The 21,223-nt window shown below is 43.6% G+C and overlaps 1 protein-coding gene across 2 annotated transcripts; it reads left to right on the forward strand.

Annotated features, from left to right (window-relative positions):
* The first annotated feature begins 4,528 nt into the window (after positions 1–4,528).
* Positions 4,529–19,887, forward strand: LOC127357910 (chondroitin sulfate proteoglycan 5-like). Of its 2 annotated transcripts, none has more exons than XM_051390480.1 (6): positions 4,529–5,347; positions 11,195–11,975; positions 13,103–13,291; positions 13,839–14,001; positions 16,472–16,639; positions 18,588–19,887. In XM_051390480.1, the coding sequence occupies exons 1-6, from the start codon at positions 5,266–5,268 to the stop codon at positions 19,290–19,292; spliced, it is 2,088 nt and encodes a 695-aa protein (XP_051246440.1). In that variant the 5' UTR covers positions 4,529–5,265; the 3' UTR covers positions 19,293–19,887. The 2 variants fall into 2 exon arrangements, with proteins under 2 accessions (XP_051246440.1, XP_051246441.1); XM_051390481.1 differs by having other exon boundaries at positions 13,839–13,917.
* Positions 19,888–21,223: the final 1,336 nt, after the last annotated feature.

Consider the following 21,223-nt stretch of genomic DNA (forward strand, 5'->3'; position numbering starts at 1 on the left):
TTACACAAGATCATATTTTTAATTTGTACCTTACTGAACGACCACATACTTGCAAACTAATGACAGTGACGTCAGACTCAACAGGACTTTGTGTTTTATACAAATCAGCAAAAGTTAGCAGGTAGGTTTCTGCTCTGCGCATGTAATGGAAGTAACCACTGTACAAGCTTTGAATGACCCTGCAGAGTGAAAAAGTGGAACTAAATCATTCATTTTAATGATTTCTGAGAAGATGTAGTGGCTATGACCAATATTAACCTTCACTGTCCTGCAGAATGTGTTGACAGACTGCCTGTAGACTGCATAATAATAATAATAATGATAGTAATGTAGTCAAGGTTGCAATTACACTTTAACTGCATCTGTACTCATAAACGGTGTCACCACCTAGTGGCAGCACTGCTACCTTTATCAGAGCCCCTTCAGTTTATTTTCTGCACCTATCTGGCAGACTGACGCCCCCCTGTTATCACCTCACACTGTGAATCTTATACTGAAAAACAATACCAACGTGAAGAAAGAATATTGCTGCTTGATATCGAGGTTTTAAAGCTTCAGCAAGATAAACTGAAGATGCAGTTAATGGAAGAGTGAATATGTTTGTGTACTTGTAATAATAATAATACCTTAAAGTTTCTGGAATTGAGGTTTTAAGATGAATTTACTGAGAGTGCAGTGCTATATATCTTTTTGTCACATTTAAACAGTTTCATCTGCTAGTGCTGAACTGCTCGTTGTTATTGGGGTTTTAATTCAATAGAATATTTTATTTAATTATTGCATATGTATATGTCAATTGAATTGGGAGGGAGTTCAGATGTTTTCTTGTAATTCCTGAGTAATAAAAATAAATGAATAATAATAGACAAGATTATGGGGTATTTAATTTCTTTATGTAGGCTAACTGAATGGAGGGCCAGAGACTGAACATTTGCCATCTTCAGCATGAAGTGAGCGCTGTGCCGTCAGAAAGTTGCACTCTCACCGATGTAACATTTGCATCTCTTTTCTTTTATTGTTGCAAAAATGATCAATGTACCTGTGTCTTTGTGTCTCCTGACACTCAAATCATTGCCATAGAAACAAAGCTCTCACCTCATGGGGGAGCGTTGGCTAATTTCCCTACTTTAAGTTAAGTCAGTCTTAATATTTATGCAATAAACAGGCTTAACTAGTCTAACCTGATAATTTAAGACCCGTCTTAAATGTAGTGTATGCAACTGGACCCAGGTACAGTCTCTAAACTCACACACACACACACACACACACACACACACAGAATTTGTAGGTTTTTCACTGGCATCTCTGCTCTCCTTACTCACAGCACCATTCATCAACATTAAACAGGTGGGACACAAGTACACACTTCTCAACATTCCCAACCAGTCCACTTGATGACCTGCATGATACCTGCAGTGTACCAGATGCCATCAGGCCCCTGCTGCTTTAGGCCATGCCCAAATTTGCACAACATGCTGGTCAGAGATTTTTAACAAATTCTTCTACATATGTAAAGACTATTTTTAAAAAAACAGTAAAAAGCGTCCTGATCTGTATCCTGTTACTGCAATATTTGGAGTTGTCCCTAGCAACAGTGGTGTATCCAGTTATCAATCAGATCTAATAGCATTGTCAACATTACTAGCCTGCAGGCTTATTCTTCTTAGCTGGATTCGTGAGTGTCAATTCTCAAGCTAGAATAAATAACATTCACATTTCAGGGCTTGTTAAAAAAGTTCTAAAAAGTCAGGCACTTTTAAATTAATTTTAAAAAATGTGTTGCCCCTAGAGCTGGTGCCCCACATGCAGAGGCTGGGTGCTTGCTGCAGCAGCTGTGGGCTCGGGTCCAACCTGTGACCCCCTGCTGCGTGTCATCCCCCCCCCCTCTCTCCACCCCCCTCCTGTCTATCCTCAGCTGTCCTAAATAATAAAGTGAGAAAGCCCCCATATATACAATACATATATATAATAAGATTAGTAGCCCCCTACATTATTGCCCTCCTTTTATTCTTTTCTGTAGATTGTATTACCTACTTGCCTCCATTTGTTAATTCTGCCATTACAAATATATAGAATATTGCATCCATGTACAGCATTTATACAATTGTGCCCTTTTGATATCTATGGACATTTTGTTTTTTTCACAAAACACTCAATAAAAAACAACCTGAAAAAAATAAATACTTGAGGGAGGAAAAATAAGGACAGGAAGAAGATTTAAGGATCAAATGTTATTCTAGCTAAGAAAAAATAAGATTGAGAGGTAAAGCAAACACAGAGGAATCTCTACTGGAGCGGACTTCACCAGCCCCCAGAGGTTCTTCAGTGGCACTCACATGGCAATGACCCTGCCACCCTCCATAAAGCTCCAGTTTCTGCCTCCCTTGGACCCCCTGACGTTGAAATCTCGGAGGTAAGCATCTGTGTCTGAAAGTCCCGGGCAAGGTTTTTGAACAACTGGAAGAAGAGCTACTACTGTGTTACTATTTGAGTGAATTTATTCTATGAAAGACATTTGTCTTTTATACTTTGACAGATTTAAGTGTGACAGTGGCAACAGCAGTAACTTAAATGAGAGGAGTTAAACATACTCAGAGTAACTCTGCATATTTTCTGATATGCTAAAAAATGTAAAATACACACACACACACACACACACACACACACACAGGTGATTCACACTGAAATGATCAAAACACACAGTGAACAAGGCGAGGGTTTCACAGGGTTACTGATATGATACAACAATTTTGCTGTGTCAGTGTCAGATTAGAGGCCTTTATTGGGATCCAAAAGAGAAATTCAGAAGGTGATGAAAGTTGGGATGTGCAGAGCTGCATATTGAAGAGATGAAGCTGCCAACCTACAATGGACAATGAAAAGAGACTGTAAAGAGCACACTCTGCTACCTGCTCATTGTTAGCCGTACATGCTGTCGCCTTTATGGATGTGGATATAGTGTAATAAGCAGCGTCTTCTTCATTTAAGAGTGGGTGTTGCAACATTGGACACAGACTTACTGACACACACAGGGAAGGCACTGGAGGGGATTTGGACATCCTGTCCACCCCTCACTGTTCCACGCAGGAACAGGACGGAAAAACCGACGTGGCCGAGCACAACACGCACAAACACATGCATGCACAGAGCTTGGCGTCGACTAAGGTGAGCTATTCTCCCATTCTGGTTCTCAGTAAGATCCATCTGTTCATCCTGCACAAAGAAACACTTCTCCTTTGTCCCCATACAGTCTGAAAACTAACCTTTCCTGTCGGTGAAAAGACAAATACTCAAATTAATTAAATCTCTATAGGAAGAGTGAGAGTTTAAAGATAGACTGTATGTACTTGTGTGTATTTATCAAGGCAGATATGTGTGTGTGTGTGTGTGTGTGTGTGTGTGTGTGTGTGTGTGTGTGTGTGTGTGTGTGTGTGTGTGGTTGTTTTTGTGTTTCTGTGTGTGTGTGTGTGTGTGTGTGTGTGTGTGTGTGTGTGTGTGTGTGTGTGTGGGTAGTTTTTGTGTTTCTGTGTGTGTGTGTGTGTGTGTGTGTGTGTGTGTGTGTGTGTGTTTGGTTGTTTGTGTGTGTTTGTGTGTGTGTTTGTGTGTAGAAGGGTAGGCGGGTGCGGATGCAATTTTGTTCTGCTCTGTTTGGCAGTGCATCAGTGAACATTTCTCTGTTTTTCTATCTCCACCACTCTCCACGTTCGCCCATGTCTGTCCATCCTCTGAATCCCATCACACACACCCTCTATCTCTATTCCCTCTCTCACCCTGCCAGCTCCTTCTCGTACAATATCCCACTCTTCCGTCGTAGAGGTAGGGATGAGGTAATTGATGGGGAACAGCGGGACGCAGCACACAGCAGGAGCTAGGATCAATTCCCTCTCGAATCACTGAGTAATAAGTGAAACTACTTTTTTTTTCACTATAGGAAATGGAGCATTTGGTCTTAATTATTTCATTATGTATTTGACATAATCCCATTTAGGAGGAGAGTGGGTAGTCAGCCCTCTGCAGGCCATTTTGTTAGTTGTTTGTGACAGTAAATGAGACAGGGAAACAGAAAAATGGATTAGTGTCACAGAGCAGTGATTACATAGCCTACATGTATTTAGAAGAATCATATAATAAAGATGGCATTTAGACTGATGGAGGGAAAGATAGTCAAATCCAGTGGTGTGATAAGTGATGTGCATGTTGTTGGGGTGTGTTGTGGGAAGGCGAGAGATGGATGACTGAGTGGAAATTATACTTTCAGCTGGTCTGGGCAGTGTGTGTGTGTGTGTGTGTGTGTGTGTGTGTGTGTGTGTGTGTGTGTGTGTGTGTGTGTGTGTGATTGGCATTGTCTGGAGCCTATATTGCAATATAACAGTAAGAGGATTATACACCCACCATGCACACACACCTCTCTTTGCTGGCTAAACGCAACATGCACCCAAATAACCCCTGACATATAAACACCCCAGAGAGAGAGAGAGAGAGAGAGAGAGAGAGAGAGAGAGAGAGAGAGAGAGAGAGAGACACTCTTGGACATGATGTTCACACACATTAGCTGTGGTGTAAAATGGAGCATATTGACTTCCAGTGACAACAGACGCTGCTTAAATCCCCCTCTCGGCCCCATTCTACATCAGCTAGAGCAGGCTGAGGCTGGACACTGACGAGCATTTACTCGGGTGTGTGTGTCTCTCTCTGTGTGTGTGTGTGTGCGCTGACACTCTGATACCCAAACGCACTGTGCGTGTGCGCCGTACCGTGCCGTGCTTTGCCGCTCATCGCCTATGTAGGCAAAGGGAAAGGCTTAACGGACCGCAAGCAGGCAGGCAGGCAGGCAGCGACGAACCCGGCTCATTAAAATCTCGTCTGCAGACCCTCCGCCGGTCGCGCGCATTACTACAGCTCCTCGCGGTGCTGCTGGTTCCGCCGACGGACCCCAAAGCGCAGAGTGACACAGGCGCGCGCTAACGGTGTGGAGGAGAGGGCACCCGCTCGGTACAATATGGAACCGAACCCAAGCCGTTAAACGGTTCAGACACACACACACACACACACACACACACACACACACACACACACACACACACACAGCAGCTGTGAGGGGGAGGCCAAACGTTGGGGAGGGTAACGGCGACATGGCGGCAACCGGCAAGATCTGAACTTTGGAGGAGCCGCTGTGAGGATTATTGTACGGCCCCACAATCTGACCGGTACAGCGAGGAACGGGATCACAGTCTGCATCGGTGTGTCAGAGGGACAGTCCGAGGTATGGCGCGCGGTGACAGTCGTTTGGGGACCTGGCAGGTGCTACTGACCATCTCAATGGTCATCATCCCCCTGTCTGCTCACGGTAAGTCCACCACAGTCCCACCCTTATGCGTGTGTGTGTGTGTGTGTGTGTGTGCGTGTGTGTGCGCGAGAGAAAGCACGCACGTGCATGTATCAGATCACACCTGCATTGACATTAAATAGAAAAATGACAAAATACAGTTGTTCATTTATGCGGCACGAGGACGCAACTGTCATTTAAAGCGTGGACATTGGTGGTTAATATTCAGTACTCATGTTTTACTGTCAGCACTGAGTCTGAAGCCTATTGATAGTATTGATAGTATTGATAGTATTGATAGTATTGATGGGCTAATTTTGAATTCTGATTTGTGTGTGACATTTTAAATGCACTGATAATCAACTGCAATGTTTTGTGGATTTTTACGCTAATTTGTAACACTAAAAATTGCAGTCAAAAGACTAATCTAATGATATGAGCTAATATTTTTTTGTCTCTCGCGCTGTATTGATCATTAATGACACTTGACTGGCTGTGGCCATAGTCCAGCCAATGTCCGTTCAGAGTGTGAGGAGGGGGAATCTCTCCCTTCTTTTAACTATTTAATACAGCTAACATACTTTAATAATATTATAAACCCTAATATCGTAGGCTTTGATCTATATAAAGAAGAAGGATGGGCCTGTGGGGGGACAGAGACAGACAGAGACATTTGACAGTTCGGCACTGCAGCTGCGACTCGCCGCGGCGGTGCGTGGCCCAGACAAAGGCGGGATTAGGTGCACCGTGGCCAGGCTACAGGAGGCCTATTCACGGCGCTTAAAGGACTGAATTCCTCCAGACAGCCAGGGAGAACCCGAGACAACCCCCCGTCATCCCTCCTTCCCTCCTCCGCCTTCTCATTTACTGTCCATCCCTTGAGACACGGAGACCCGGCAGTGTGGGAACGAAAATCTCAGTCTGTCTGCTCTGCTCTGCCTGTCTGTCTGTCTGACACACACACACACACACACACACACACACACTGACAGTAGTGGAAATGTGTAAAATCTTGGAAATGTAGAAATGAGCTGCTGCCGCCGCCGCTGCCCAGCAACAGGGTGGCTCGTGCACAGCAGAGCAGCAGAGGGTCGCCGGGGTTCACGTGGGCACGCGCCGCCACTGTACAGCCCTCCCCTCCTTTCTCGCCGCATCTCGCGTCCTCAATGTGTAGCCAGGCGTTAACACTGTGACATATTGACCGGTAAATACACGCCCGGCGTCCCGTGTCTCGCACTTTTAAACCGCAGGGAGCGTGGCTGTCGATATATGGTTCATGTGAAGCATTGCTTAGGTGTAAAATGTTGGGTTTTTTTTCCCCCTCTCCTTCCCCTTAAACAGTAAAAAGACCGAGCTATTAAAAAAGGAAACGACAACATGAAACAGTGGAAAATATATCCCTTAATATTCTTTTAATGTCCCTATGAAGGCTTTTGAGGAATCTGACTCGGTAAACTATAATTACCACATTTTTCAGGCAAGTTCGACTCGTGCGTTTTGCCATTTGTGATAGGCTAATAAATGATCAACTAAAACTAGAGCTTCAACTTATTAGTTAGTTTAGAGGAATCGATTCATTGTTTGACCTATAGCCTAAATGTCAGACAATTGGAGGAAATGCACATTATAATTTCCTAAAGCTCAAGCTGACATTTTCAAAGAGCTTTATTGTCAAGTGATTATTTATATATAGCTATATATATGTATATATAGCCTTTAAAATCACACATCCCAAATTTACTTTAAAGACTGCAGCTCTAGGTTTATATAGAGCAATACAGATACATAAACTCTTTCCCTGATGGCTGTGTGAAGCAATATGGATGAAATCCAGACTCTCGGGTGCTCTGCCATGTGAGTGAATGAATGCGTACTGTGAGGTCCATCTGCCCTGTAGCCCCAGAAAGCTCATGATATGTCACAATAGATCAGATCATCAGCACATCCCTGACTCTCTCTTATTCACACACACACAAGAAGGAAGGAAGAATACTGTTAATAGTTTAGAGGAACTAAAATGCACACAGATTAATGGGTGGATGTTGCAGGTCTGTGTATTAACTGGCTGTAGTGGACAGAGTTCATAAGTGTCCACGAACAGGTTTAGGTACCTACCCATAATTCCCACTGTGTCCTCCTGGTAATGCTGGTGGGAATCTGCCCTGTAGCCAATCACAGTGACCTCAGGTAAAACGTGTTACCATGGTGACATGCTCAGCATGCCAGAGGTGAAGCGCGGAGCAGCAGTTAAAGGAACAAATCACACCATTTCTAAGACGGAAATCAAATTGCTAAGCAGGGGCTCGTGCTTTCAATTTGCCCGTCTTGCTCTTGTAATCTCTTCAAGTTCCCTTTTTGCTCTTGTAATCGCTGTAAGACTGCCAGCTGCTAACAGGATGCTGCATCTAAGTCTCGACAGGGAACAAATTGGCAGATTGAACCTTTAAATGAAATTTGAATCAGCTGTAATCAGTTTACACTGGTGGAGTATGTCTATCCCTTTCACAAACTGTGAACCGTTCGAGTTCATTTCACCTCAGTTTTCCCAGAGATGGAGTTGGCATATCAACGCTTACTGACTGGCTGGCTGATTGATTGAGAAACAAGAGAGAGAGAGCGAACACTGGATTCTCTGTTTCCACTGCAACTCCCTTGCTCCACTCCTCCTTTCAACATGGCACCTCTTTACATCTCACCATGGCAACTGCAGTGTGTGTGTGTGTCTGTGTGTGTGAGGTGAATCTCATGGTTTCTCAGCCACCACTAGTCTTCGTGACTCGAGGCACGTTCAGATGGTTTTAGTATTAGCTCTGAATGAAGTGCCAGACACTGAAAGCAGTGATCTCATTGGACACGGTGAGTTCGGGGTGGCAGTGGGAGAGAAGCCGTCCAGCCAAGTCTTTGGTTGAGTTTGGCCGTTTAGCGCAGATGTACCAGGCCAGTGGAAAAGTGTAAAGAAGTGGGTTCTTGAAATTCAGTCAACTGTGGGAATATTAACTCCAGTGCGAGAAAATACTCCTAAAACTGGGGTCTTCTTTCTTTCTTTCTTTCTTTCTTCCTTTCTTTCTTTCTTTCTTCATTGATATGAAGCTACCACGAGCAGCAGCCAGTTGGCTTAGTTTAGCAAAAAGACAGTTAGACCAGCTCTGACCAAAGGCGACAAAATCCAGCTACCAGCACCTCTAAAGTTCTGAAATTATCTTGAGAGGTGCTCGCAGGTGGATTTTGTTACCTTTGGACAGAGCCTAGGTGTTCCTCCCTGTTTCCAGTTTGTGCTAAGCTAAGCTAACCAGCTGTTTGTGGTATCTTCACATTAGCATACAAACACAAGAGTGGTGTCAATCTTCTCATTTCATTCCCAGCAAGGAAGCGAAGTGTATTTCCTAAAATGTTGAACTACTCCTTTAAAATCAGCGTATTCCACACTGTCTCACAGTATAATATTCTATAGCAGCTTCCAACTCTTTCCAACTTTTGATTGAAGCCATATGATGTTTACACTGAATCAGTCGAATACTCCAAACTCCATGTTTTTGTGGCTGCACAATTCCATCAAATGCAAATCTTTCCCAAACAAACCTGACAGGTTTGGTATTTCTGGAAACTTTGGCATCCCCACTTGCATTCAAAAGAGTTCTCTGTGTTTGAACAATGTCTGGACAGTGTGAGTTTGTAATGACTGGCCCATTGGTGGCCTGCTGCATGCTAATAGGTTTTAAGAGTTCCTGTCCCCTCTCTTATTCTTTCTCTGTCTGTCTGTCTCTCTTCTTCTGTGACGCGTGTGTGTGTGTGTGTGTGTGTGTGTGTGTGTGTGTGTGTGTGTGTGTGTGTGTGTGTGTGTGTGTGTGTGTGCATCTTTATCTGCAGATGGCCAAGTACAGGAGAAGTGCCTGACCAGTCAGACTCTAACCTATAGCTCTAAATCCTTAATCTAATCCCTACCCAGTCTCGGTCAACAGAGCACGTTAGTAAATCAGTCGATGTGCCTAATCCTACATCGCCACGGTCTGATTACACGGCAGTCTTCAGCTCTTGTTCTGATTTCTTTGACAATTAATCACTTACCCCTTAGACATGGAACCACAACTGAGGTTTTCACCAGCTGTCTCTTATGAAAACACATTTTGTGCCTATTGCATAATTATTTTTGTTGTGTTATCATATTAGCTGTGTATCAAATTCAGCTGAATTTGGGGTGTAGGATATGGTGACATAACAGTGTTCTCCTAGAAAACTAGCCTGGTACAGCCTGAAGGCATCTCTGTAGAATACTGTAGGGATCCATTTAAATTATTCATGCTTCATCCTTGGGCCACAATCTTTATCAAACATAACAGAGCCGGTACCTTGGGATTACTGTAAAAGTGTTATATGTGTGTATTCAAGCCCTTGTTTATCATTTTCACAGATAATAACTGACAAACTCCCACAGTGCTCTGGCATTGATCCAGTGTTGACAATAAGTTATGTTAAAGGAGGAATCAATTGATTTTACACATGGCGGTCAGGTTACCTGTCATGTGGAGAACTACTCAGCCTGTGCAAACAGCTGTACGATGTCTTCAGTGGCTCTGGAGGAGATGGTGATGTCAAAGGGTTATCAACCCCTTGGGCTTGGAGACGATTTATTAATGGAAAGCCTGCGTTAGGGTTAACAATAATTCAACATTTCTTGCCAAGAGTTAGATGAGAATATTGTTAGCACTGTCCTATCTGCCCCAATATGTAGCTGCCTGCAGCAACATTTAAGAGGATCTGTTCATTGGTTTTATTTAGTGTATAATCACCTAGAAATAAGAATTTGTGTTTTTGTTACCTTAGAATGAGCTGCTCTTATCTACAGAGGAAGCAGGTCCTCTCCTACAGAGTCCGCTATGTAGAAGGCCAGAATGGACACACCAAACATCGGCTCTACATAGGGTCTTTTGTGCCCTTTTGTGAATCTCGCAGGCAACGTAGTTTCTCCTTCGCGTGGTTGAGTCAAAGGGTTTCAGTCTGCACCATCACCATTATGTGCCACTAACTCCTACACAGTGGACTTAGCACAAAGACTGGAAATTGGGGGAAATGGCTGTCCAAAGGTTACAAAATTAACCAACCAGCACCTATGAAGCTCACTAACTAATGCATTATATCTAGTTTGTTTAATCTACACAAAATCGTGTAAAAAGGACAAGTTGTGGCTTTACGGGAGGGTTATGGATCTGACTCTAATTTCTTGGAGTCTCCACTGGTGACAACAAGACTTTAGGAATTTACTGCTATTGGCCAAGAGATATTCTGCCCTCAAAGGGAACTCATGAGTTTGTGGTTAAGACATGGCAAGTTACATGCAAACTCTGAGCCTTCAGAAAATTTCCACTTTGGAGGTTGTGAATACCACAAGAATGTTCATATGGACTCTTCTCATTAAGACAATAAGATCTGATAAAAGCACATAATTGAGTTGAATTATCAGATGTGTTGCATCAAGTGTTTGTAGGTAGGGAGGCACGCTTAATTATCAGGACCGATAAACGATTTATAGGCTTTAGGCTCTATGCTCAGTGTGTCTGAATGAACTTTACTTTACCTTACCAACAGTGATGTCAGCTAGATTGGGTTAGAAACATTAAAAAATCAATTTTTGCTAACTACATTTCAGCCTTTCTTACCTTCAGGAGGGCATAAACTAGAGGTTATAAGCCAGTAATTATCGGTTATCGGAAAAAAATCCACATCTTGAATCCCTAATTTTAGAGCTTCACCCAGGATTGGGACTAAAAATCAATAATTCTTTGTTTAATGTACGAGTGACCCAACTTTATGGATGTGCAATACTCAATTGCTGGATTGCCTCTTTAATGCCTTTTTGTGTCCCACTGACAGGGAGGCATTCACTGACCAGGGGCCATCATCACCACAACCAATCATCTATCAACAAGGAGGCCATGAGCACCAGGATGGTACTCAGTGATGACTCGGCAGAGAGGGAGCACTTGATTGGAGCGGGGCTCGGGATCGGGGCTAAACTCCCACTCAGCTCCACCAAACATCACCATTCTCATAACAAGCACGCCCACCTAGACTTCGTAGAAGAGGACCCACCTGTTGGAGAGGAGCTCACTGCCGGAGGGGCGGGTCCAGACCAGCCCGGAAACTCCTTGTCTGATGACGTCATCACCGTGGAGTTTCACAGCCCTGCACCAGATATTGAGCCCTCTGATGTTGCTCTAGATTGGGCCAAAGCTCCAAAACCTCAGAAGCAAAAAGGTGGAGACCCTACTGCATGGACGCTTTCTGACTTTTACGACTACCTGTCCCCTGATGACGACCTCTCGGCGTTAGATGCTACCCCAGAACCTGAGCCTACCCCTTCACCCCCGGCCGACATGGAGGACGAGAATCCGCTCCTGGCTGGTTCTCCTGCTGTTCCTGACAGTGTGAGGCCCGACGTGGATAGCGGGCCCTCCTTAACAGCTCCTCCCATGCCAGGCCTGGAAAAGGGTGATGGGTTAGGGTTAGGTGGTGCCATGGGGTCTGATGGCTGCAGGCTGGGCTTTGTGCGCTCTGGTCCTGGGGTTTGTGTGTCTCAGTGTGACACTGAACCCAATTTCTGCTTCAATGGAGGAGTGTGTACCGTGGTGGCAGGGATGGGAGCCTTCTGTAGGTGAGAAAAATACAAACACACTGGCTGATTTGTTGTCCTTGGGTAAATTGTAAGGAGATTACAGTCTTCCCTTTTCCATCTTAGTATGTTTAGTAGAGTTTACAAGACGTTTTAGAGAAAAACTGGTGCACATGCATATGTACAGCATGAATGTGGCAGCAGGGGGTTTGGGGGGGTGTTAGGCACTAAAACATTACCCTATTTAATTTGTCTTGTTGGGATGATTTCCAATATGTTCCCTCTCCAACACAAAGGAAAGATTTAGGACACTTACATACAAGCGTACAGACACTGAAAACACTGGCACGCACATAGATAGAAGGTTGGCTTAATGTGTCATGAGGGTTGGTCAGGATCACAGCAGGGTCGCCAAAGGATTAGCTCAGTTTTGGGGGCAGGGGGTGTGTGTGTGTGTGTGTGCTCATAGGCTGGTGACAGCTGATGAAGACACACACACACACACACACACTGTGCACACATATAAGGAAGATGACAATACAGTAAGGTCAGGGAGGGAAACACGTGTAAATAAACATGCACACTCCTCGTGCACGTACACAACACCACGCCTTGATAGCACCATCTGTCCTATCCAGCAGCCTCGGTGTAAGCTTGGAGGTAAACTGTTGCTCATCTCACCATACCTGCTGAGTAACAGCACACACACACACACACCCGTACCCACACTCATGCCAGGCACACTTCAAACAAATGTTCAAACACTTGCATGCAATTGCACAGAGAAAGACAGGAATATGGAAAAGACACACACACACACACACACACACACACACACACACACATGCATGCACGTGTCCTGATCCTTTGATCTCATTAAAGGCTAGGCTGCAGGCCGAATCCCTGCTTTGCTGGACAGACCTCAGGGCACCATGTCATTAGCTCTGAGTACCACTTTACACTCTCTACTCTGGCTTACATGCTGTAGCTATGAATGTGGTAAATAGCTAGTACACTGGGAACACACTCATATCAAACCTCTTGGCGTCAGGTCAGGAGAGAGGAACATAGATGCTTAGCGATGTTTTCTGACCACAAAAACGACAGGCTCCAAGTGTTACACTGATCAAAAAGGTCCATACTGCCTCTTTGTGTCACTGTGCATCCAGGTGCAATGTGCAGGACTACATCTGGAACAAGGGCACGCGTTGTGATTGGGCGGTCACAGAGTTCCAGGTGATGTGCGTGGTGGTGGGCGTGTCCTCCCTGGTGCTCATCCTCCTCTTCATGATCATCGTATTCTTTGCTAAGAGGCTGCACCGCCTCAAGAATGAGAACAAGCGCCTTCGCAAACGCAGGTGTGTGTATATGTGTGACTGCGAGGTGAGGATGTAAAAATATGTGTTGTGAGTCACACAAGGTGGTGGGAGCCGAGGGGGTCGGCTCCGACTATGCCTGTGTCAGACTAATTCCTGACTTAACAGCCTGACGACTGATAAATCAAATGATAAAGACAGCACAGGGACAGCAAGAGAGAAAGTGAGGGAGAGAGTGGAGCTAAATGGTGATGAAGAGTAGTGTGGAACAAGCAGTGAACAGAGATATAAATCCATCTACTTAAATCAAATTAGATTTTATAGACACCAGCCGCAATGTCGTTAGAGTTGATCTAATTCCCTTTAGTATCCACTGGATTATTTATGTTCTTAGACTGTGATGATACTTTTCCGTGTGCGATGTGTGTGTGTCTACCAGATGCCTTAACCCCTAGTTTCACACTGTGCAGAGCTATGTAGGAAAATGTGGACCTGGAGAGATACAAATGCACAGAATGCTAAAAAAAAAAAAAGCAAATATTTATCACACAAATCTGTCTCTCTTTGCTCTCCTGCTGCCCCCCTGCAGTAAGTACCGCCCACAGAGCAGCGAGCCACAGACGGATGGCCTCTCAGTTTCCACAACAGCCGACGGCTCGCAGCCAAATGTAAGGAAACTGTGTGACACCCCTCCGCCCGCTCCCCAAGCTCACACTCACAACCTGGCGTACTATGACAACATTATCTGTCAGGTACGCCCCAACTCTCCTCATGTTTACTATCCCTTTTCTCTCCTTCCAGTCACCTTCGTCAAACTCTTTCTGTCCAATAATCTGCAACTACGAATTCCTTTCTCTTTGTCTGTCTGTTATAACGTCCACTTATTGTCCTCTTTGTTCACAATGTCTCTTCCAGCTTAGTGATTTGATTCTTGCATCAGTCTTGGTCTGACTTTCTTTCCATTTCTGTGCATGTCCCTGTCCTAAAACCCAACTACTAACTTAAGTTTCTAGTGTAGTGCACACATATAACTCACCTTGGTGCTCTATTAAATCAATAACCGCTCACCACCTGCAGCTTGAATGTACAGTATGTGTGTTTTTAACACTTCTCACACTCACTGATCCCCTCAGAGGCCATCAACAACCAGCTATACCTGGGAATATAAACCCAGAAACCCTTATAACCACTTCCAGGTAAGCAGAGCGGAAACATCCACATTGCCTGCAGCAGTTTCCTTCCCTGCCTTTGCTTTGAATTTACCCACTGTGCAACTGCTAGATGCCAGATTCTGGCTCTCCTTTTTGCTGCAAACCTCACTTCCACAGACTCTTCCTGCATCTGATCTTGTATCAGCTGTGTACCACGTATGCTGTAGGTGAAATGATTAATCGCCCCCCAGCAAGGCATCCTGCAGCCAGTTGTTCAGGGGTGTTATGTAGTCGCTGCTGTGTGAATAAATAGCAAGTTCCCACATTTGCTGCCTCTCTTACCTGTGCCTCTGCAGCTTCCTGAGAAGCTCAATGAGGAAACCGAGCCTCCATTTTGCTTCAACTGCTCGCTTCGCTCTTGTGCCCATAAAGCTCAGACGGCCATTTTAGGGTCCCTCTGCAGCAGGCTTACCCTTTTCTACCCTGTTCTCTTCCAAAGGTTGTGCATGTAGTGCTCCTATAAAGTTCATTTTATTCTGCAGCAGCATGTGTGTGTCTGTGAATATGAATGTGTATGCATTGATGCATTCCTTTATATCAGTGTTTGTGTGTGTGTGTGTGTGGGGGGGGTTGCCTTTGCAGGCAGAATTATATGTGCCCCTGTTTGGTATTCATCAATCATACTCGCCTATTGGGTTACTAAGCCAACACGGTATATAAGGTTACTGATGCATGATTAAAATTTTGATGTCAATAAACAATGGAGAATCTTGTTGACAGAGGTAGCTATAAACAGAGATTAACTATAGACTGTTTATAAAGTCTATGAGATCGACTGAACAAAAGCATTTGCTCCCACAACTTTACGCTTTTCGAACTTGTTGTCAGTGTTGTGAAAGGGCGTTTAGCGAGTTTTGTCCAGCAGTAGCCAGAGTGACTGATCGATGGTGGCCTACTTCATGCCTGCTGTGCCTATGACCTTCGTATGTCTGTGATAAGCCAATCAATTGATGGCTTGGACATTTACAAACTGACATATATACATTCCTAGTCGCACAAACACAGCTCTCTCAGTGATAATTGGGCATTAATTTATTGCATTTATCACAACGTGCTGCGAACACAAGCACACACTGTTTTCAAAATCATATATTCATTTTCACTCCATTCCCCATTCTTGGCTGGGCTAAATCAGGTAAACAAATTGCGACTTGCTTTTTTAATATAAGCCACCATTCTCAGAGCTCTGCTGGCATTTCAGTGCAGTGGTTATAGATGAGTGACTGTGACATGCGGATGCTCTAAATGTCAGATCTGGAGGCTAAAAAGCCCCTGCTGACACATAGCCTGCAATGCAGTTTTTGAAAGGTCAGAGGTCAGATTGGTGTAAATGTTGAGGCATATAAGCATAGCAGTCCAGTATCCGTCAGTACAGTGACCTGCATCAGTTCAAGAATGATCCTCTCTAACATGCTGAAAAGCTCTCTGGGAGATTTTGCTATAGATATAACTGAACTGCCTGTTTTTAATCTTATTTCTTTTACTTTAGTTTGCACTTTTAACCAGTCAAAAGTACTTGGAAATTTGGTATGACCAATTCATTTACTGTTCCCCTATTATCTAGGAAGGGGTCGGACTCCCACATTCTTTTTCAGTACACTTGGAGTCGCCAGCCTCTTGTAATGCCACAGAAGTTCATGCAGTGCTTCTATTTTGTTCATTTTTTGTCGTATTTGCCATAACACAACTATTCCAGTGAATTGGACCTGTCAAGAAACGCTACCCAATCGCTTCAGTTGATATAAAATACAAATTTAATAAAGATACAATTCAAGATAGGAATGCTATTAGTTCACAAGGGAGCTTGAACATATGCAGAAAAGCATTTAAAGCTCTGCACAGACTTTCCTGCAAGTGCGCACACATCCACGAGGCGCAGATGCACTTTAAGGGTGTATCTACATACCTATGTTTTGTGTGTGTGTGTGTGTGTGTGTGTGTGTGTGTGTATCAGTATGTTTGTATGTGTAAGGGCCAGGAATGTATAAAAAGTCAGAAAATCTCCCCACAGGATGAGCCTCAGAAGCAGCTGGAGGACCCAGCAAAGTCCCCGCAACCCAAGGAAGAGGGCTCAATGAACATCCTCAACTCCCATTCACCCAAACACGAGAACAACCGCCCAACCTCTGTCGTCCATGACCAAGCCCACACCCCTAACAACACAGAGGAAAATGCTGAGGTAAACACGCTCCAGAACAACCTGGTATAATATCACCATCTGGCAAAGTGTGCTGCTGGAGAATCAGACCAAAATATTTCATGCTCACACAAACAACAACAAATCGTTATAGGCTAACATTGTTTACAACTTGCAAATGCACACTGTGTATTTTAAACAGTCCAATCAGGCCTAATCTCAGAAGTAAGCACAACATGAATTGAAGGATAAAACCTGAGAAGCACAATAGTCCTGTTTACAAGGCTGCCATGCCAATGCTGATCACATAGTGGCACCGCTGCCTCCTTTCCTTCCTCTATCCGCATCTTGCTGGACTAAAATCTCTGGCTTGGACCAACTAATGACTGACTTTCCTCTCTACTGATGCCCTGCCTTGGTCTTTGGCCAATGAACTCTCGCCCCTTCATTGTCTGCTCTCCTGTTTCCCCCCAAAACCCTCCCCTCACCTCTGCCTGCCCCGCCTTACTGTCTCTCTCTGCCCGCATGCATTGGTGTTATCAACAAAAAAGTGTCTGAAAACGTTATATTTGCAAAAGAAGTAAGTGGAAATCAAGTGAATCTGTATTTGCGAAATATTCATGTTTGACATTGCTAATAAGTGGATATGTCTAGATTACTTGAGGTCAAAGTAACTGCTTGGAGTTGATATTTGAATCTATATACATATATTACACACGCTGTGTCTTGGTTTTCAATGTGATTTATAATACTTTAATGTACTTGAGGTTCTTTTGTACTTTTTTGGGTATACATGGAGGATTATAGTTCACAGTTGTTGGAATAAATCTTTTTAATTTTATCCAGCTTGTCCCTGTGTGTTGCTATGAGCTCTACTTTCCTTCCAGCCTTTCTGTCTCTCTCTTTCCTTCTCTGCATGTCTGCTAGTGACGAAGCTAACTACTGCCCAACTGCTCCCATGCTAATAATAACTGAATGCACGGCTGACCCTGCTTTTATGCTACAGTAGGCTGCTCACAGATTACACCACACAAACAATGGTGACTGCGTGCCTATTCAGCACCGCGGACAGCTCTCCAACATGAATGCTGCAAGAGTAACAGTATTTTAAATTAGAATTTATAAAGTCTATGCCTCTCTAGTCTTTATGAATAAGACAATTATTTGTATTCCTTTGTCTTTTTTTCAAGGCAGTATTTGTTTTGTTGCACAAACCCAATTCCACCTTTAATCTTTACTGTAATGCTCGTTGATGATCATTTCTATTCAAACGCACCCATCTGGCGAATTATGAATTATGACTTTTTAATTTTATATTCTGAAACATCTATTTATTATTTGTTGTCCTGTTTAATTTCTCCATGGCTATTGTTGAACATGCGTACTTATCATCTGTCCTGCAGCCATGGATGGATTAATGAATGGGCCTACCGGGCACAGGTCCAAAGGGGTTACTGTTATTATCATATCTTTTTGGAAAGTCATAGACCGCCATCACATTTGTTTATCCTGATTTTCCTGATATTAAAATATGTAGCTCTTCTATATAACTGGTATTACAGAATTACCTCTGCTATACTATTTTTGTATGATGATCAGAACCTTAGAGTTATGGTCAAAGCGACTATAATCAATATTGTTGTAATAACAATGAATCACATGTCAATCTAATTGCATTTTTCAGCTCATTGGTTTGGTTTTCCAGCCCCAACTTTACTGTTTTGGTTCACTCTCCATGCTCTCTAAAAACCCACCATTTGCTACCTACCCAGCACCATTAACTGATGAACATAATGAAGCATTTAGCAGCTAAAGAGACAGATATTTCCCTCAGGAGTTGGTGGATTTAAGATAAAGTGTCTGTGCCCAGGAGCCCAATTCATCCATGCCTGTATTTCTTTACATATTTTTATTTTTGATTAGATTTTTTGCCTCTGTGACTGTCCCTACATTGTTGCATCCCTCTCTACTTACCATATTTCCACATCAGGATGGAGTCACTATTGGCCTGGAAGTGCTCCTCCCCAAAGACGCCAAGCACCACACAGAGACCAGTTCACCCCTTCAGTATGACGTCTTCCTCTACAAGGTTGCCAACAATGGAGACTCTGCCTCTCCCAGCAAAGCCCCTCCCACTCACAGCACCAACTCTTACTCCTCCTCTCATCCCATGCCCAAATCACCCAAAACACCTAAGACACCCAAGTCATCCAAGGTGCCTAAGTCACCCAAACACGCCAAGGAACACCTACCCAGTCACCGTGAACCCTTATCTGGGAGGCATTCCTCACCTGGTCGCCACCCATCACCCGGTCGCCACCCATCACCCGGTCGCCACCCATCACCCAGTCGCCACCCATCACCCGGTCGCCACCCATCACCCGGTCGCCACCCATCACCCGGTCGCCACTCTGCGCCTGGAAGCTATTCTTCCCCCATTTGCCATCCATCATCCCACCACTCTCCCTCCCAGTACAAATGCATACCAACCTCCCCCTCCACCCCGCCTCAGTTACGCCGGCCCAGAGGTCGGTCGCAAGCTTCCAGCTCAGTGTGCTCAGGGACTGGGAGAGAGTACCAGAGTGCACACCTTCGTCCATCCCCCTCATCCCCTCACCTCACCCAGCCACCTCCATCACCTTCTAGGATGAAGTACAGCCCAGTCAGCACCCGGTCCCTGCCACCACTCTCCTGACCAGGCCTCCACCAAGCCTGGTGTCCATACATTGAAATCTTTCATAATCTAATCAATCCAGCAATCTGTGCTCTAACCCTTTTATTACTGATATATAGATCATTTATCCATCCATCTATCACCCATCTTTGCACCCCGCCTTCCCACATTTATACCCAGATGACAAGCACACCACCTGGTCTTGGTCCATGGAGCCAGAAAACTAGAACTGGGACAGCTCTGCATACACCACACTCTCTCTAACTCAGACATGGATGCACCAAAATGCACGCATAAAACACTGCATAGTCACTGCAGCCAAACAATCACACCTTGGTAAATAACAACCTCTCAAAGCTCAGGTTACTGCTCACACAAGCACAAAATGAACCGCTAAACGTGAACACGCTCTCCTAGCACGGTGCCAACGTCAGCGTCTGCTGAGGATATAGTTCATAAAGGTTTCGTAGAGGTTTACTACATTAGCGTTAGTGTTATCAATGGTTTATATAAATCTTTTGCTATTCAGTGTGTGTAAGATTATTTCATGTTTTCACAGGCTTTTTTGGTATGTTTTTCATGTTTCTAATCCTCAATAAATAGATAACACAACAAAGCGTGCAGTATTGTGTTCTAAAGATGGAGAGAGCTGGGAGGAACAAAGCAAGCAAAGACTAATGGAGACAGGAGGCAAAGAGAGGAGACAGAGGATTTTTTTACTCTTGCCAAGCTGCATGTTAAAAAATTGGAGGAACTCTGCTACCCTCTTGTGGACACAGCTCCAGGTACATTTCAGCTTGGGAACAATCAGTGGGGTGATATGTAAATGAGTAAATCATGCCAGCCCCTTTGCAAATTTTGACCTTTTGAAATGGCCTTTCTGTTCTGATCTATCTGTCTACAGTATGAACGACAGTGTGTGAGTGATGTGCCCCCATATTTATGAATGTACATTACTGGCCACAGCCTATCTAACGCCAGACTTTGTTATGTCTTTATGTGTATGCTTAAGAGCGGCCACTGTGGCCACAAATGACACTTAGGGGCAATGTTAAATGCTAAAGTGTAACGGTAACACAAGTAGAGAATAGTCATAAAGTTGATCTGACTCAGTGATCTGATTACATAGCATATGTATCTAAACATTAGCCACCATAAGCTTTTTTAATTTCTTATAAATAGAGCTTTTCATTCATTAGGAGAAGAATGTGTTATTTCTTCTTCCAAAAATTATAAGCTCTTGCTTTAAAGGGTAACTAAAATCATGATTAGCTATCCCTTTTGCTGTCAAAATTTGTGTCAAACACATTTTCTAATTTATTTATTATTTATTTATTTATAGTTTATAGTTTTATGTAATTATATGGAAAGAAAGAAAAGTTGTTCTGGAAATATGAGAATGACTTACTTTTCTCTTCTCTTCTCTTCCATGAAAAGGTGTGTTGGTGTGATTGATTGACAGCCGAGTTGCAGGCTTTGTTTTTATTTATTCAGTCTATATTTTGGTCCCTAATTTCACAAGCTATGATGCAGCCAGGACGTGTTAATGTTTGTAGGTTTGATAAAAAAGGAGTTTCGTATCATTATAGCTTAAAGTAATGCATTATTTTCCGTAATAATATAGAATAACTGAAAGTAACAAAATTATAGACAAATAAAACTGATAATAACATTTAGAATTTTTGGTATACATTGTACAAAATATAAAAGACATCTTTAATTTCTGTCTACATCTTTATTTACATGAGGAAAAAGAGGGGCATTGTGGTAAAAATCCTTTCTATTGTGCAACAGACAGAATGTTATTTCATCCAGATGGTCAAAAGAGTCTTTGAAGATTTTGGCAATACCTTCAGAACAGCAGTAAGTGTTATGAAATGACCCTCTGTGGCCCTATCATGAACACAACACATAAGATTTTGACCTTTTATGTTCAGATTTTTTCTCAATCG

The sequence above is a fragment of the Dicentrarchus labrax genome, unplaced genomic scaffold (assembly GCF_905237075.1).
Source record: "Dicentrarchus labrax unplaced genomic scaffold, dlabrax2021, whole genome shotgun sequence".
Classification (NCBI taxonomy): domain Eukaryota; kingdom Metazoa; phylum Chordata; class Actinopteri; family Moronidae; genus Dicentrarchus; species Dicentrarchus labrax.